The 19,447-nt window shown below is 35.4% G+C and overlaps 2 protein-coding genes across 2 annotated transcripts in view; both read left to right on the forward strand.

Moving 5' to 3' along the window:
- Positions 1–4,936, forward strand: part of LOC136819065 (uncharacterized) — a 33,881-nt gene extending 28,945 nt beyond the window's left edge. The window contains exons 5-6 of the mRNA XM_067075229.1: positions 3,679–3,869; positions 4,395–4,936. Coding sequence (XP_066931330.1) covers positions 3,679–3,869; positions 4,395–4,673 — 470 coding nt within the window. The 3' untranslated portion in view covers positions 4,674–4,936. The remainder of the gene's footprint in view (positions 1–3,678; positions 3,870–4,394) is intronic.
- A 5,638-nt stretch (positions 4,937–10,574) lies between these two features.
- LOC136819066 (uncharacterized) lies at positions 10,575–12,357 on the forward strand. Its single transcript, XM_067075231.1, has 3 exons — positions 10,575–10,723; positions 11,247–11,321; positions 12,022–12,357. Exons 1-3 carry the CDS (start codon positions 10,654–10,656, stop codon positions 12,252–12,254), a joined length of 378 nt encoding a protein of 125 aa, XP_066931332.1. The 5' UTR covers positions 10,575–10,653; the 3' UTR covers positions 12,255–12,357.
- Positions 12,358–19,447: the final 7,090 nt, after the last annotated feature.

Below are 19,447 nucleotides of genomic sequence, written 5' to 3' on the forward strand. Positions count from 1 at the left end.
TTTCCATGATGGTGTCCGCTTATCACTGTAGTAAAACCTTGTCGATTCTTTGGTTTGTTTTTGGTGGTTAGTAGACACCCCTGTTTCACTGACCCGGATAGATTGAATCTGCCTCTGGCGAAATATTACTTGAGATGAAGTCTTTTGGTCTTCGATAGCATAGTATAAGAAAGCCGCGGCTTTCTTAAACTATGTTGATAGATATCAAACTCAAATTTCGGAAGAGCCTTTAATATTAGGATAGATTTAAGGACACCATGCAGTGCTGTTTTCGTGACTACACCCTTGGAATTGAGATTTTCATATTTTCTCCAAATTGTGAAAAGAAATTAGACAAGATAAGAAAAACCTTCATGCCAAGAATGAACCATTTGTAGAGTTGAAAATTTATTTTTCAACGAGTCTACAAGAATTTTGTCAGGCTAATGTAGGGGTAATGACGAAATTGCAATTGGCCTTTTGAAATATTCGTGATTTTTTTTATATCTAATTAGGCTATCGCTTGTTTCAAATGAGACACGAAAATGTGCTGAAATTTCTATACACAGGTTACTTATTGTTTCTTTTAAAGTCAAATTAATTAAATTTCCTGCAGGGTTCTTCTTTATTTCACAATTGAAAAGGTTTTAAATAACACTTTTTGAAAAGAAAACGTAGTACAGTAAAGTCTCCATAGCTCAAACCAATCGTCCGAGTTATGGAGAAAAGTTTCTCAAGTTTTAGTGAGATCTCCCCCTTATTTGTGGACCAGCTGAATAAAAACAGTATTTTCAATAAACATTCTTGCATATAGCGATATTTTGGGGTTAGTGAGTGAGAAATCAGCCAAATAATCGTCCCTGGTGACTAAAATACCCTAAAATTTTTGAATTTTTTGAGTACTGCAAGTACCCTTATTCCTATTAAAAAAACACAGACATTTTTGGCATCCTCTGAGGATTTTTAAACTGTAACCAGTATAGAATTCGCAAGTCCACTCTTTAAAAGCAAATTGGCATTTACTTAGGTCCTCATATTATCCCCAATCGCTATAAAATTCTCATAAGGTTCATAGAGACAGAGGGGTTTTGATACAACACGCAACAATAATTGGAATCTTACTTGAATAAAACAAAGGCTTTTCGGTAAAAATACCATTCTATCAGTGCTAAGATGTAAAATATTGAAATTTAAAAAAGTGTAGATACATTCAGCTGTATTTTAAACCCTGCTGAAAAAGATTTTGTAGTTTTCAAAACCTAACTAAATATTTTTATTCAATGTCTTTTATTCAATGGCAGTGCAGAGTACTCTCTTGAATCGCAAATCAGATTTGCAAAGGAAAATTATTTACTTTATTTAAAAGCTCGGCTGATGGCTTACTTAAGGCTAGATTAATGAATCTGACCCTCTATGTGATTAATATACTTTAATTCTCCTTCAAAAACTATGTGATAATTGAAAGCTCACCGCCATAAGTTTTTATATCTTCTATCCGCAAAATTCGTGGGTGTTTTTGAGATTTTTAATCATAGACAAAAATTATGAAGTTTCCCCCCTGGAAAAAAAACAATAAAGTTAATATGACTATCAGTATCATATCTGTCCGATTAGAAAAGCACACAATTGCCAAAATGGCTGAATTAATTTTCACCAAACTTTGAAATTAAAGATAACGGACTGATTCGTCCCGCAAGAGTTTCTTCAATTCAAGTAAGGTAACCTCTGCTAGGTAGCGAAGGAACGAAAACTTGTTCCAAAAGTATTTGGACACTTTACTTTTCTCAGCACCCATTTATACACCCCTGTGTCACGGCCCCACTGGGGCCCCAGCCCCACTGGAAAATTTGGCAAAAGTTCTGTCCCCGGTGCGAAAAATACCCTAGAATTTAAGCAACACTAAGAAATTGACTTTGATTTCATCCCTGTTCAAAACTCAATGTTTAAAAACTGCACTCCAAAACCATCCCCATTGGATATTTTACCTTGGAACCATCACAATTTTTATTTCCGCTGTAGGAAAAAGTTTCACCGGTCTGTGAGACAGGGGCGTATATATGCTATAACAAACAGTTATACACCGTTGGAAAGATCATTTTAGATAATTTTTTTTAACTTTTGGAACGGGGTTTAATAGACCCATTTGGATACAGAGATGCTTAAAACAATTCAAAATGAATGTGATCGAATTAACATCAAAATTATACTTTCAGAATTATGTATCATTGCAGACATTCTACTGATGTCCATTAATTGACTACATTCAAATATTTGTTTGCAATATCGATTAAATATCATATCAATGTTTGCATCGTAATATTCTCCACTCTTACATTTATATGATGTCTTAACATGGGTCAATTTATAACATAAAATAATGAACATCAAATCAACATGAAAATAATATATTTATTTTAATGTTCTCTTTCGTGACGTTGTTTTGACATTGATATCCATGACTAAATTAAACGTAAAATTATGAACATCATATCAATATAAAAATGACATCTTTATTTTGATGTTCTTTTGCATTACGTTATTTTGACATCAATATTCATGTTTAACTATAACGTAAAATAATTGACATCATTTCAATATAAAAATTATATCTTAATTTTGACATATCTTTTCATGACGTTATTTCAACATCCATACCTAAACTTAAAAATTATGTCTGTAAAAGAAACGTCAATTTTACATCATTTCAATATTCGTCTTTAAACATCAGGTAATGAAACGTTTAAAATACGCTAATATTACATCACATTAGGATGTGAGATAAAATTGATGTAATCTGAACGTCAAATTTACGTCATGTGTTTACTGGGTCGGATATTCTTAACTTCAGTTTGTTTACATCACTCAAGAAACTTTTGCGATTTTCGCGAATTCTAGCCCTTTTCGCGAAAGTAAAATGTCTTTGAAAATTCTTGAAAGGGGCCGTCCACATAGTACGTACGCACTAAATTCAAAAATCAAGTACCCCCTCCCCCCTTGTACGCAAATGGCCATATCCCCTCTGGTAAGTACGTACTTTTTCATTCACCCCCCCCCCCCCTCGGTTGAAGAAAATTTCAAATTCAAATCGTTTTGTTCGGACGTTTACTTCAATGATGCGTATAACAAGCGTAAAAGTCGATAAAAAGCAAGCGAAAAAGGGCTATGAAAATTTTTTTTCTGCGTACGTACATTTTTCTTTGACTCCTCCCCTCCCCTGTACGCAAGCATACGATTTGAAAAGACCCCCCCCCCTTAGTGCGTACGTACTATGTGGATGGCCCCAAAGAGCAAATCTTCAAAGTTTTTGCTCGCGAAAAAAAATCTGACAAGAAAATTTACTCAAATTTTCTTCTTTGATGATAACGAGGATAAAAGTTAGTGTAGAAATTATGCAAAAGTTTTATTGTGGTTTGAGTGCATTTGAATTATCACTAAAAAGAGGGAATAATTCAGGAGACGCGATAAATTTGAAGACGGAGTTTAGTTCGGGGCGAGTAAACAGTGGCGGAGGTGTTTACAGTCAGGGAAATAGGTTGTTGCGCTCTGAGCATTTTAGCGAAATGTTTGAAAAGGGCGTGAAAACGACATGTTATGTATAGGCAAGTAAGCTTGACTGTTTATAAAAAAGCGTTGTTAATAACACATAAATACGAGAAATGCTCAATTATAAAACTTAAGTTTTTATTTCATATTCGACAGGAACAGAGCAATCTTTTGATGAAGGTACAATCATTGCCACAATCCCATCTTGGCCTGCTGGAAATTCAGCTTTTCATGTCTCATTCAAATTGAAAATTAACGCCTGGTCAGATAGATGGAAACCTATTTTGACTTTCGATGTCGATGGAGCCTCCTTTCGATTGGCGTACTTCTATTTCAACAATCATAAAGTAATGATACTTGAAATTTTGGGCATCTATGTCTCCCCTTTACATTTCTCCTCCTTACTCCCCCTTCTACACACCTCCCCTTCTACTCCCCCTTCTACACACCTCCCCTTCTACTCCCCCTTCTACACACCTCCCCTTCTACTTTCTCCTCTCTACACCTATCTATACCCTTAATCTATGAATTCCTTCTACGTGTTTCAACATTCAAACCGACCCCTCTCTCCTTATATTTCCCTCTATAACTCCCTTTAAATCTCTCTCTCTACATTTTCTAAATACTTTCCCCTCTCTATATATATACGCCTTCCCCTATATCTCTCCCCATATAGCTCCAAAATGACCCCTCTCACTAACTCTCCCCTACCTCTCTCTTCACATACCCCCGACCTAACCATCCCTCTCCCTCTACACCTCTCTCTGAATCAACCCCTCCATCATCTCCCCATACACGTTTTTCTTTTGGGAAACTAATTTTACCAAGCAGCCTCAATGTTTCTTAAGAAATTTTTACTAACTTCTTTTCAGATAGTGGTCGCACACAAAGTTGATAGTGGAGACTTTGATCGCATTGGTACAGTGTCCGCCTCGATGATAACCCTTGGTCATTACCACAAGTGTAGCCTACGACAGGAGAAGGATGGAAACGATATATATAAAGTCAAATTCTTTTTCGACGATGAGTGGATAGGCCAGGAGATAAATTACCTTCCTGATCTCACATTTTCCAATGTCAAAATAAAAGTTTACAGCAAAGATGACTTTGATGTGTCTTTCAAGGAATTCGACTATAGTGGAAGTGACTGAATTTAATGGTGACATTTTCACTTCCAAACCTAGGCTTAGCTCAAAGCCAAGTAAGGATAGGTAAATTGAGGTCCATATCGCTCTGAAAAAAGCTTGCAAAAAACAACAACATTGTAGTTGTTATAACAAATCACCATAACAGAACAGCGCGTTGCTACATCAGATGGATTGTTTTATTTGAAAAAAGCTAAAATTATCAGTAGAAAATTCGTCGGTAAAAAACGACGAAAAAAATGGCTGGTGACGGAATCTTTACCAATGAATTTTTATAGCCGATTAATTTTTTGCTATCGGACATAAAAGCTATTCAGGGGTAATGCTGAGAAATTGGCAAAGACCATACATGCAACGAATAAATTAAATGTTTCCCAAATATTAAATTTTATCTAGATTTCATGAGAATCTTTTCTGAATTAAAAATTTCAAAACGCAATCTATTCGATATACAGTTTCACATTTGTTCCTGTCTAGATAAAAACAATCTTAGAATTGCCGAAAAATGGTGAAATGGAGCAAGCCTGCCTCTCATGAATAATAAATAAATATAGATAAAATAAATTTTAACCCATGGATTTTAAAATTTCTTTTTGAATTTAGAATTAAAAGAAAATTCCCATTTTTAACCCCGTCTTTTCGTAAATTGTAGCCTAGTAACCATAGATAATAATGGAATTATGTAACACTATATATTGTTAACTGAAAAATATGTCCCCTATGTACTCTTTACACCATTTTTACTTTTTGGGCCCTTTCTACACCGGATCTTATTTGTGTTATTTTTAGGTCTAAAACGGATTAAAGACTAGCATCAAAAGAGCTGGTGTAAAAAGGGCCATAATTTTGTATTATTTAATTATTTATAACATCAATGTATAAACATGAATTTCTATCTCATAAAATGAGCGTACAGTGGAGTCTCGAGGACGCAGAGGGAACACAAGTTTATTCGAATTAAGAAAATTTCGAGTTATGGAGTAAGGTTTATAAAGCATTGTTAATCGAGGGGACCATAGAACTTATTCGGGTTAAAAAAACATTCGATTTATTATAAAAGTTCGAGTTAAAGAAACTCCATTGTATTTATAACACAAACAGACCTTTTCATAAATTACGTCACGAACATCACTTGCCTCGTTTTGAAATTATTGCCATGGTGATTAACTCCCAGCGGATTTTATTGCAACTACTTTCTATTCATTAAAAAATCATCTAATGTCTAAAGGGATATGATCACCATGAAAATTGTTTGAATACGAGGCAAGTGATGTTCGTGACGTAATTTATGAAAAGGTCTATTGAACTTGGGATTGGAAGCTACATTTACAACATAAAATAGACATAAATAGTATTCACTAACTAATACAGGGGGGTTTTTACTTTTGCGGTGCGACGGGATTGGCCCTTTTTTAGTACGGTATTACGGGACTTGACGAAATAAAAGACGGGAAAACGGTATTTTAAAATCAGACGGTGACAGTATTTAGCCTTATTTTTTGTCATTATGCCGGTATTTGAACATGTACAAACCGGTGTGACGGTGTTACTATTTTTTTCAATTTTCGGGATTCCGGGATTTACCAAAACTTTTGACGGGAAAACGGTATTTCGAACCCCTACAAACCCCCCCCCCCCCCAATACAGGACTTTTAATGTAGTGAAATATATAGAATCACTAAGAAATCAAGAAAATGCTCTCACGAATCAAGACGTAAAAATGGAAATTTTTAGTTGGAAAATGGCTTCTTGAATGACTGAAACTTTTGTTTTTTTGACTTGTTAGGCTTTAACAGGCCATAAATCTTACATTTGTTCAAATTTTGAAGTTTTACAGATTTTCTTTTTGTCAAGAATTTTTCGTGAGCATAAAATTAAAATTTCGTGAATGGCCCTTCCAAGAACTTTCAAAAACATTTGAAAAAATACCAAAATTCACGAAAATCGTGAAAGTTTGTACGCCTAAAACACCTAAAGTAAGCTCCATAAATACCGTATAACCTGTGCACGTTTTTATATAATAACATAAGGCTCCGAGGCCAATTTTAAGAGGCATTTTTAGAACATTAAGATTCTGCATTTTGCAATTTGTTAGGAGATTGAGCTACAATACTCATACAAAAAGCTGAAAGTAAGAACATTTTAAATAATATTTTTAACTTAAAACCCAGAATTTAAACGTCCTAAAGTTTCACAACACATTGTTCGTGTATGAGGGCTGACAAAAGGGCGATCAAAATAAAACTTCACCACTGTACTCGAGTAAACACTTAGGTGGGTGTATTTGGATAAACTTAAAGCTGTTTCAAGAAAGCACTTCACTTCAGTAAAATTTTGTAAGATTTTTCAAAGAGTAGAAAATTAATCGTAACATTTTTTTCTTGCTACGAAATTTAGAATTCTACATAAAAATTAAGGTTTTGTGGACTCTAAAACATCCGAGTTCTTTGAAAAATGGACAAAAATACTCAAAAATTATGAAAATAAAAACAAGTTAAGAAGATTTTTTGAACCCTTTGAATTTTTGACTTTAAAAGAAATTTGGATGTTTTTCAAAAAGTGTATTTGAGTAAACTACACAGCTGTTTCAAGAAAACACTTGGAAAGAGTTTTCTCCTATTTTCTTAGAATTCAAAATTTTTTGAAATTATGATTATTTATCAAGATTCATTCAAACAGATTTAAGTGAAACCATGGTAAAACGGAGGCCAATTTTTGTATCTTTTGAGCCAGGCCAATCTCGCACTTATTTCTACCATATGTGTAGATATGTAAAAGTCGTAAATCTACCATATGTGTAGATATGTAAAAATCCATAAATCTACCATATTAGTAGTTAAGGTATATATACTATCCAGACAATCTAAAAAGAATGACAAATAACAATTAAAAAGCGACAAAAAGACGGCAAACCTTAACCCTAACCATCAAAGAACGACATATTTCAAACCCAAACCCTAACCCTAACCATCAAAGGACGACATATTTCAAACCCAAACCCTAACCCTAACTATCAAAGAACGACATATTTCAAACCCAAACCCTAACCCTAACCATCAAAGGACGACATATTTCAAACCCAAACCCTAACCCTAACCATCAAAGAACGACATATTTCAAACCCAAACCCAAACCCTAACCATCAAAGGACGACAAATTTCAAACCCAAACCCAAACCCTAACCATCAAAGGACGACATATTTCAAACCCAAACCCTAACCCTAACCATCAAAGAACGACATATTTCAAATCCAAACCCTAACCCTAACCATCAAAGAACGACATATTTCAAACCCAAACCCAAACCCTAACCATCAAAGGACGACATATTTCAAACCCAAACCCAAACCCTAACCATCAAAGGACGACATATTTCAAACCCAAACCCTAACCCTAACCATCAAAGAACGACATATTTCAAATCCAAACCCTAACCCTAACCATCAAAGAACGACATATTTCAAACCCAAACCCTAACCCTAACTATCAAAGAACGAAACGACATATTTTGCCGTCCACAACCCCAACTGCAAGGGACTGTACCACCCTTACCGATTCATTCCTCATTCTTTCCGATTCATTCCTCATTGTTTATCACGGGAATAGACTTCGTGTGGTTTAAAAGAACGATAAATTACGAATGCGCATAAGTCTTTATGTTAGAGCATTTACCGTATCTACACATATGGTAGATTTACAATATCACACATCAAATAGTACAATCAAGGTCATAATATTTGAGAAAAAGGGAAATCCACCGGGAAGTTTTGAACCACAATCGATTTGTAAGTGCTCTAAAGTAGGTTGGAAGGCTAGAGTTTTAACTCTGAGTTTTAACATGAGACTTTTAAGACTTAGAACCTTAGGATCTGAGGATCCAAAAGTTCAAAAATAGTCCAATAAGACTCAGAATATAGCCTGGAAGTCTGCCAACCCCTTCCAAATTGAAATATTCGATTAAATTAAAAAGATAGCCAAAAATCGACTTTCTCGCCAGAACTTTAAATCTTGAAAAACGTTAAAATAACCAAAATTCTCAATATATTATTATGACCCTAATTGTAGATTTACGGATTCTAATATCTACACATATGATAGATTTACGATTTTTACATATCTACACATATGGTAGAAATAAGTGTGAGGATATGTTGTTTGAACAGTAGTCGAACAAATTTGGTAAACCATTTAGAGGGGGGGTTTCAGGGGCTACCCGATTCCGCAATTCCACCAATTTTTTCTCCAATTTCCGTCAAACCGTCTTAAATTGAACCAAAATTCCGTCACCGAAAATTCCTTTGAAATTCAATATTTTTGTCGAAAATTCCGCAAATTTTGAATATCTTTTACCAATTCCGAAATTCCGTAAATTTTTTTGCTAAATTCCGTTTTTCCGCACTAAAATTGTCTAATTTTCCGTCTCCGTCAGAGAACCCAATTTCCGTAATTCCGTCTAAATTTTCGCCAAATTCCGCCACTCCGTCCGAAAAAAGGGCCGATTCCGCTCCTCCGCCAACCATGAACCCCCCCCCCCTTTAGACACTTTTCCTGACCTTTTTTTTCGTTCAAAACACATAAAACGTACAGTAAAACGCACAATTCAAAACCCTTCAATAGAAACTTCAACAAAAAGTCAATCGAGTTAAATAAGAAATGTAAATATTAACCAAGCAAATTGCTGATCTCCGTTGATTATGAAAATTAAGTTCATATCAATTTTAATAACCCGATTCTACAAAAATAATGGCTGAGAATAGCTGACATACGAGTTGTCATGATCACATCATCACCAGCAATAACTGCTGTGCGATATTGTTCCAACGTTACTTGGATGATTTGGACGTTAGATGATTTTATTTTACACTAGCATGAAAAACTGGGATTTCTGTATTCTGTCGAGAAAAAATCATATTTTCTGACATTTTCTTGAATAAATATCATATTTCCCTGTTTTTAGAACAGACGATCTTTACTTATGCGTAAATTTGAGTAAATTTGATATTTTCGTCAATCTTTGTTGCAGAAAGTTCACATCCAGATCTTTACCCAAAAATAAACTTCATATTTTCAAAAGGTAAATGTGCCGAAATTTCACATTTACACATATTTCATACTTTTTTTTCAGGGTTTTTTACATGTTGGAAATCCCAGTTTTTCATGCAGTGAGTGGACGTCGATATTCTGCTCTCTGCCTATTCCAATTGCTAGCGTCAGGCAAAAGGTAAAAAGGCAATTTAGGTTAACAGAAAGTCGGAAGTTAAAAATATCTTAGCTTGAAAAAAAAATTAAAAGAAGACATATTGCATTGACATAAAAAGAGGGCAATGTGTTGAATACACTCTTCTCGAGATGCATAAATTTATTGTTGTCCTCGTTTTCAAACAGATTTCATTGGTATGAAATTATACATTTAAACCAATTTAAATTCCCAAAACAAAAGTACTTGAAATTCAAAATGTCTCATGAGGTGTAAACAACACAATTATCATTGTGAATATGCAATTTTATAGTAATGAAATCTGTTTGAAAACGAGGACAACAATAAATTTATGCATCTCGAGAAGAGTGTATTAGACAGCCAGTTTTCTGTCAACTTTTCACAATTTCACAATTAGAATAGGCAGGGTGAAAATAAACCAGATCTGTGACGTTCTGTAACAGCTGGAATCACAGCTGAAACCCAATGTTCATTTACCGTTCTATCAACGTTGTGAACATATTAGATAAACGTTGAAACAACGTTGTATGCTAGTTGATATGGAATCTACTTACGCGTTCATCCTTGTGTTGTTCCATCAATCAAACTGTCTATTTCTTTTGTTTATTATATTATCCACCAATCGCTTGTAACTTTAAATTGTTTTTAACAACGAGCCAATCAAAAACCTACAAATCAACCTTTCAATACTATAAAATCCATTCATAATGGCAGTTTTAGTCAATCCTGACCTGTGAGCATTCTTAGTGTCGAAATAGAGGAAAGGTTATGATGAAGATTTTAATTTGTGTTTTACTTATGATTGGTGCCACATGGGCGTGGAATCAACCAATGGAAGGTGAGAAGGTTTTTGCTTCAAACCCAGCTGCCACACAACGTTGTTTTAACGTTCAAATAACGTTATTTGGACGTTATGAATGTCACATTGACGTTGTTTTGATGTTGTGTGCCGTCTGGGAGCGCAATACAAACACTAATTATATCCTTCTATGGAAGAGAGCCACAAAGTGGTTGGAAGCTATGTAGATCACGCTGAAAGTTTCGGTCAACTTTGATATGGGCTCTCAGAGTGCAGCAAGATTAAGGCTTTGTTGCGTTTTTCGGTCACTAGGGGCAAAATGCGTCGTGTACCCATGGCGTGGAATAAAATGATGTTATCGATACATCCCCAAAAGGATGAAAAAGTTCAATAGATTTCCGCTTTGTTAATAGGGCTCGAACTACACACTAAGGATAACACGACCTAAAGTAAAGTGTAAAATTCTACTTTATTCCGAAACAATGACCCCAGCTAGTTCGCACTTTCAACCCTTTTGAAAATGGAATGAAAACTGACGTTTTGTTCGTTTATCATATTATAGAAGGAAGTGACTTCCAATTATCTGTCAAACCAAATTTGATTGGTGAAATCCGAGCGAAAAGATCTTCAAATCTGGGTAAGTCGTTAATCATAGCGCCCGATGTACTTTTTTTCTTCTGACATGCTATACTAAACTTTGACGGTCGAGAACTTTTTTTAACATCTTTTGAATTCTGGATGATGTTTGAAGCAATTTTCGTGGACTGATTTACTTTAAAAGGAAAAACTTAGTCGGGGAATATTTTCACAAAATTGATGATTTGATTTTCGACGAAATTTTATTTCCAAAGCAAATTTAAGTTCTATCAAGAGGAGTCTGATAGTAATCAAATTCGACTGTCCCAGTTTTGGCTTACAAATCACGAAAATAATTTGATGATTGATGTCGACCAGTACTAGCGGATCTCGACCGTTTCTGACCGTCCGCGGACTGTCTTGACCGGTCCTGACCACCAAGCCTACGCGTCGAAAATCCCACTACTTGCCTAAAAAGGTTCGACTCAAGTCTGATGGTTTGATTAGGTATTTCTTTCAATCGCTTGAAGATTCACATTTTATACAGCCGACGATTGTTTTTCCGAGAATAAATCTTCACTTTCAAATGAAACCACTTTTTATGAAACCAATCATTGCATAAGTTATTGAATTCCTAGAAAATGTTTTTATTCTGTGAACTAAACTTATGAAACTTTTCATGTCCATAGACACCCCTAATATTTCTTATTACTACAAGCATGAGTGAATTCACTCTAGACTTTCTCTCTATCTTTGTTCAGAGCTGATCAAATTGAGAAGCTGGGTATCATGTACTAAGGATACAGGGTATGTGCCATGCAAAGTGGAGGCCAAATCGTATTGCAAATCTTCGTATCTGGCAAGTGCAACAACGCTACGTCCGTGCTATAAAGCACTTCAAAATGGAGTGTACAGCTTATGGTGTGTGTTCCCTAAAGGAATAAATCGTTACAACATTTGCTGTGACTTCATATGTCCATCTCCCATTGGTTGAATGTAATATCTGATCTCAAGATTCAACAGAAAATATATTTTCAAATATCATTTTATGACTTTATATTTCTTTTTCAATGAGAGATTTTAGAAACGATTCAAAATCAGCACTGACTTAACTTTCCTTACTAGACCATAAATGCAGAGGGGTGCAACCACCAGTGAAATTTCAAGAATGTAGCCCTCATTCCCATGAAACATGAAATTGTTCTTAGAAAAATAATCAACAAATTCACCTAGGTGAAATGAATCCTGTCCTCGTATGTGTTAGATTCCTAGAATATGGCCAGAAAAAGAAACATAGACGTCTGCAAATTTCATTCTTCGGATACTGTCTGGAGGCAAATTTTTTCTCCCTCTATTTAGTCAATTCACAACAGAAATAAAATTGTGTTCAAATATCTACAATCTCGGTCAAAATATATTGAGGATTTTGGTTAATTTCTCGTCTTTAGCAATTTAAAGTTTGGACGAGAAAGTTGCTTTTGGTACCGTGAAAAGCACTGGCTAAAATCATATATTGACCTGTGCCGACCAATCGAGATTCTATTCAGCGCGCAAACAACGATGAGAAAAGTAACCATGACGACCATCCAAGATCTTGGATGAAGTTCAAAGTTGATATTTTTAATTCCCGTCGTTGAAAAGACAACTTAAAAATGTCATCAATGCTTTTCAAAAAGAGTCAGTGATAGAGAATCATAACATAAAGATCTGCCTATTATTTCCATTCTATTAAAGTAACATTACGTTAATTAATAGTTTAGTAATTACTGTTATACATTTGGGAATCATGCAAAAGACTTCTTTCGAAAGAAACTCATTTCAATTACACTTGGAGGTTTCTGGGGAATTTGTAAATAGTAAACTGCATACTGATACAGTCTGCTAGACATTAATATGGTAATATTTGCTCCTCATCCTTGATTATTTCTACAGTGATTAGATTGACACATGCGCGATAAAATTTATAATATTGGTCCTCAGAAGTTGATTATATTCTTTGAAAACTCAACCTCTGATACTCAGGGTACGATTTTGGGCTAATTGATAAATTTATTCGATTATTTCAATTAGGGAGGGGTTTTTAGACTATTTTCTGAGCCCTATTGGACCATTCTTTGACTTTTGGATCCTCAGATCCTAAGTTCTAATTGAGAGCGCTTTCAAATTGTTTGTGGTTGTAAGATTTTGTAAGGATTTCCCTTTTTTCTCAAATATTATGACTTTCATTTTAGGCTCATACAGTTATAAGTCAAATTAAATAAACAAGCGATACTTTTATAGACCTACCTATGCTTATGCATTTAACACATATAAAATTGATATCTACATGAGTGTGACCTTTAAAACAATCATTAGGAAAGCAAATAGTGACGATATATTAAGTTTCGTCGTTCGTTTCCATCATTTATTGTCCATGTACCCATTGGAATGGTATTACGGGAGAGGGTTGGAAGAGAGAATATCTGTTTCATCTAAAATTTGAGTAATTTGGTCTATAACATATCGATCAATATGTGTAAAAATTAACGATCCAATTTTTCACAAAGTCTTAACCCTTTTTTAAGCTTTTAATTGGCTGTAGTTTGCCCCAATTTACCCTTCAATTATTTTTTCCAAAATCGGGCTCCGTCACATTCGAGGGTTTATAGTAATATATCTTCATGCAAAAAATTGAATGAGCCAATCTCAAAAAAAGTTGGTGACTAACTAACTAACGAACTAACTTAATGAACAGGGGTTAATTTGTAGGACCTTCAGGTAGGTCCAATAAGGCTAGATACTAAATTTACACACAATTCGAGGAAATTATCCATTTTTTCTTCGTTATTTGACTATAAAAATGCCCATAACTTTTGATCTAAAAAAGTTGAAAAATTATTGTAGTATAGTTTTAAATTAGAGCTCTATCACGCAGTGTGGTTTTTTTTTTGAATTTGAAAACCCCCCAAAAATCGTACAAAATATGGTCAAAATTCTCCCACTAGCCTCAATTTAGCTTATATATTGTTTTTATGTTGTCAAACCAATGGATATTCATAAATGTTATGATTTTCCAAAAAAAAATTCAAAATTTGAAAATTTTTGAAACTCGTTTCCAGTCCCTTTTTTGGCAGTTTTTTGAACAAAATGAAACTGAAAAGTCGTTTTTGAATTTTTAAACCAATTTTATTGGAAAGAGGGGAAAATTCTGCGTTTGAAAATGGGGTCACTTTTATTTCTACAAAAATCTGAAGCCGAAATATCAAGTTTTAAAGGTTTTTGAAGACTGGGACGAGGTTGCTAAATTTAAAACTGGCAAATTTCTAGGGGTTATGTCGAAAATTTGTCAAGAATTTTTTTATTGGCTTTAACGATAGACTAGTAAACTAGTCGTTGAAAACAGACCCATATACAAAAAATCAAGCTCCAAATAAAAAGAATCGAAGGAGTGAAGTTGCGTCTCTTTTCTGAATTTCAACGACTAGAAGCTACTTTCCTCTAAAAACGTTGTTTAATTTTACAACTTTTTTTCGGTTTTTGAGAATCCATCCAACTTTTTTGACTAAATGATATTTCATAGTAACTTTGAACATGGGAACATATAAATAAATGAGCATTTTTAAAAACGCAACAAACAGAAAGAAAAATAAATACAATCCCGCACGGGTCAGACATACAGAAATCTGTATGTCTCTCCTTACGATTTTAGGTGAAGAAAAAAAGGCGTTGGAAGTAGCTTCTAGTCGGTTATTTTCCTTTTTTTCTCTCACGCGCGCTGAATATTTAATTAGTGTTTACATTATTTGATTGACAGTTTTATTATAAGGTTATAATTAATAACCGACTAGTTTACTAGTCTACTTTAACGACTGAAAGTCATCTTTCCTTTTGATAAAGTGACATTCCAAGAAAGTTAAAGGCGTAGTTTTTTTCAAAAAATAAGAGGAAAGATTGAATTTTATGAGAGTTTCTACTGTTGTTAAAGTTTAAAAGTTATTTTACTCAAAACTTTAGTTTTTGAAATTCAACACCCTATTTAAACCACCGGTGATTTAAACACCCTCTTAGAGTTGTCGTAAAATCACCAAATTTGGTAGGGAGACTCCCTATGAGAAAATAACAATTTTGAGCTTTAGAATTTTTTTTATTCCGATTTCACGATTTTTAATACCGGAAAAAAACGATTTTGACCCCCGTCTTTTTAAAGAATGTTGCCTAGCAACAAGATAAAGGCCTAAAATGAAAAAGTCTCAAGCCCAAAAATTTTGCTTTTGTTTAACCTTACTTCATACCAAATTTCATGTCTGTAGATTGGGAACATACTGTTTAAATACCCCCCTAAGCATAAGCCAAATTGCCTAATCGATCGTTGTTTTTTACCTTATATGGGCATAACTAGAAATTAGACCCCATTTTCGAACACTACTCATCGAGAGCTATCGGATGAAGGTATTACTTTTACGCTATTTTGAAGTTTTTTTTCTTTCAAAATTTTGATGACGTCACTTTTCGGTCACGTGATAAAGATCAAATTTTTTTGGAAAACTATTTCAAAGGGTGATATGGTAAAAGAAATGTTGTGTAGTCTATATAACAATAAAAAAACACCCTTGTTCAACAAGGTTTCTCACTTCTCAGCAAGTGGGAGAAAAACAGCCAAAAATGACCACCGTGTTTCAACATATATTTCAATTTTTTTATGAAAATATTTCTAACAAATTGAAATATTGTATGTATTTTTTTCACCTAAGAATTTTGTCGGAAACGGAAAAAATATGATTACGCAAAAACTACGACTTTTCTAGCTTGGTATATCATTCAAATTTGCCTCAAATGGATTAAGAGACATATAAAAAGTTGTCACGGACATATGTTGAATTGAATCCACTGGCCATGGTCTATAATAACCTTGTATAACCTCAAAGAGAAACCATGTCTCAATAAAATAAACAATAAAACAAAACTATTTATTAGAATTAGAAATATATTGAGTCAAGGATTAAGTTAAACCTTTTCAGCTTGCCACTTTGCCATGTTTTTGGTATGAAAGTGTTTGCAGGTATCAGTAGTACTAGTACCTGGGTGGGGGGTACAAAAATGGCAAACATGGGTTCTGGGTATATGCGGACGGTAAGTAAGGGTTGGTTTTTTCACCCTTTAAAGTCTCTCTAAAGCTTTTTTTAAATGCACGTAAAATTTTACTTTAGATATAACGGAAAATCGTTCGTACGGCTGTCTTTTGGGAATTTCCCCCACATTATGTAGAGTTTTTGTTGATTAAGAGGATCTTACGTGACTTTTCCTTCCGTTCAAAAATTTTTGAACGTAAGCAAACTCTACATAAGGCCTTAAGACACTACGTAAGCTTAGGGAAATTCCCATCCTTCAAGGTCTTAAAGTAAAATTTTACGTACACGTAAAATCTTCGTACACGTAGACTGGAGTCGTTTATAATTCGTGTAATACTAATAATACCAATAATAATAATAATAATAATAATAATAACACATGGACACCCAACAGAATGTCACAGATGTCCAGCCTGCAGATCTACAAGAGAACCGCACGCGAAACATCCAAAACAACAGAAGACAGCGAACAAAATGGACGAAGGATATGAACATAGATGTAATGCGCTGCTACTTCGAGACTATTCTGAGGGATCCAGAACAACCATACAGGAAGCAGTTCCACCAAAGATGGATGCTGCTCCACCCTGAAGCTCCCAATACCGAGCAAAGAATCTGTGATCAACTGAGGCAGATAGAAAAAAAGATCAACACAAGAGAAAACACAAGAGGTAGCTGGCTGACGGAGATCGAAGTTGACGATATGAGACGAACCATTCAGTCCGAAATCAATGACGAACGACATCAACCAGTCTACCAACCAAATCAAGAAGAAAACCAAACCAATCAACCAGACCAACCAGCCGAAACGGAAGAGAATCTACCACCACCGCCACTTCCACCACCCGCCATCCAACCGAACGTTGAACCGCTTGCAGAACATATAGAGAACGAAAACCAAGACGAAATTGACAGAGTAAGAACTATGATATCTCGGATGTATGCTATAGCCAATATTACACCTTTTGAGGACCGTTATACCTTTCGAAAGCCGGGGAAAAAACAGGAATTTGAACTTAAAAAAGCTTTGCAAAAAATCAACAAAGCCCTTGAAGGCATGCCATTGCTAACCGACATATCTGACGTCAATCAACTAAATGACGTCACTTATGGGTGTGCCTTCCTTTCTATCAAAATTGCGCAACTCGAAAAACAATGTCTGGTAAGAAAACAAGATCGGCGCCAAACGAAAAGGAGCAACTGGCAGCACCAGATGAAAGTTCGCATCGACAATCTCCGCACCGACATCAACAAAATCGAGCAAATGTCAATCGTTGATCCATCGTCAAAAATCAAACGAAACAACAACAGTATGAAAATCAAATTCAGCATACAAGACGAACAATCGCGAATCCAAATCCTAGAAACCTTGAAACAACGTTTGATGGCGCTCAACAACCGTCTAAAACGATTCATCAAACGTGAAAAGCAATACCACCACAACAACACGTTTGAAAATGATCCGGGCAAGTTCTACGACGAAGTGCGCGATAACAAAATACACATCAGCGAACCTCCAACAGAGCAAGACATCAACTCGTTTTGGAAGCCAATATTTAACAACGAGCAACATTACAATCAAGATGCGTATTGGCTCGACGAATACACAAATGACGTAAACGAACAGATTGTCGAATCCGAATATCAACCCATTACGAGTGAAGAGGTTAAATCAGCAACTTCCAAATTCCAGAACTGGAAAAGCCCAGGCATAGACAAAATCCATAACTTCTGGTGGTGCTACTTGACTAACCTACACCCAAAGATAGCAGACATACTCCACCAAACAATGGTCAATCCTAATGAGACACCCCAATGGCTTACAACTGGTCGTACCACCCTAGTCGCCAAAAAACCCGAAACAAGAAACCCTGCCAACTATCGTCCCATTACCTGTCTTCCAATCATTTACAAAATCCTGACAAACATAATCACTAATCGCATGAAAGACCACATCGACCAAAACCACCTGGTCCCTGACGAACAAAAGGGATGCTCGGCCAAAACCTATGGCACCATCGATCAACTGGCAGTCAATGCGATGGTGATGTCAGACGCCGTCAAGAAATGCCGCAATATCAGCACTGCATGGATTGACTACAAGAAGGCATTTGACTCCATCCCTCACGACTGGCTAATTGAATCGCTCAAAATCCACAAGTTTGATCCTACCACCATCAATTTCTTCTCGAAAACCATCCAGAACTGGCAAACATCCCTACATCTCCACACTGACGAAGTTGAAATCGCGAGCGAAATGTTTCAAATAAAGAATGGAATATTTCAGGGAGACAGCCCATCCGGTCTTCACTTCGTCATATGTCTACTTCCATTAACATGGCTCCTCAACAAAACAAACATTGGTTACAAACTTTCGAACTCCGACCAGAAAATCAGCCACCTAATGTTTATGGATGACCTAAAACTTTATGCCCCAAACGATAAACTTATGAACAACCTTATCGATATTGTTAAACGTTTTAGCGACGACATTAAGATGTCATTTGGAATCGAAAAGTGTAATACGCTCACCATCATCCGAGGGAAGGTAAAACGATCAAACAATACGAGACTTGATAACGGAGAGGAGATAAAGTCGTTAAACAATCAGGAATATTACAAATACCTCGGCTTTAAAGAACAAGACCAATTGAGCCCGAACACCAAAGCAGCTCTTAAAGTCGAATATTTCACGAGAATCAAAAAGATACTCAAAACTGAACTGAACAGTAAAAATACCATTACCGCAATCAATGCGTATGCTGTCCCAGCACTCTCCTACGGGTTCCAGATCGTCGATTGGTCAATCACTGAGCTAGAAGCAATCGACAGGTCCACACGCACTCTTCTTCAGCAGTACCACCTAATGCATCACCAAAGTGACATTCTCCGTATCTACCTACCCAGAAAATCCGGCGGCCGTGGACTCATCAACATTACCAACCACTACAAAAAGACGATAATCAACTTCAGCCACTATCTTAAGAACACCAATGAACCCTTGCTCCAAGCCGTATCCAATTGGCAACTTATCCGTGGCCAGAAATCAATCCACGCAAAAGCCGTCCAGTACTGTGAA

Source organism: Clytia hemisphaerica, unplaced genomic scaffold, assembly GCF_902728285.1.
Source record: "Clytia hemisphaerica strain Z4C2 unplaced genomic scaffold, Clytia hemisphaerica genome assembly, whole genome shotgun sequence".
In the NCBI taxonomy this organism is placed as follows: Eukaryota; Metazoa; Cnidaria; class Hydrozoa; order Leptothecata; family Clytiidae; genus Clytia; species Clytia hemisphaerica.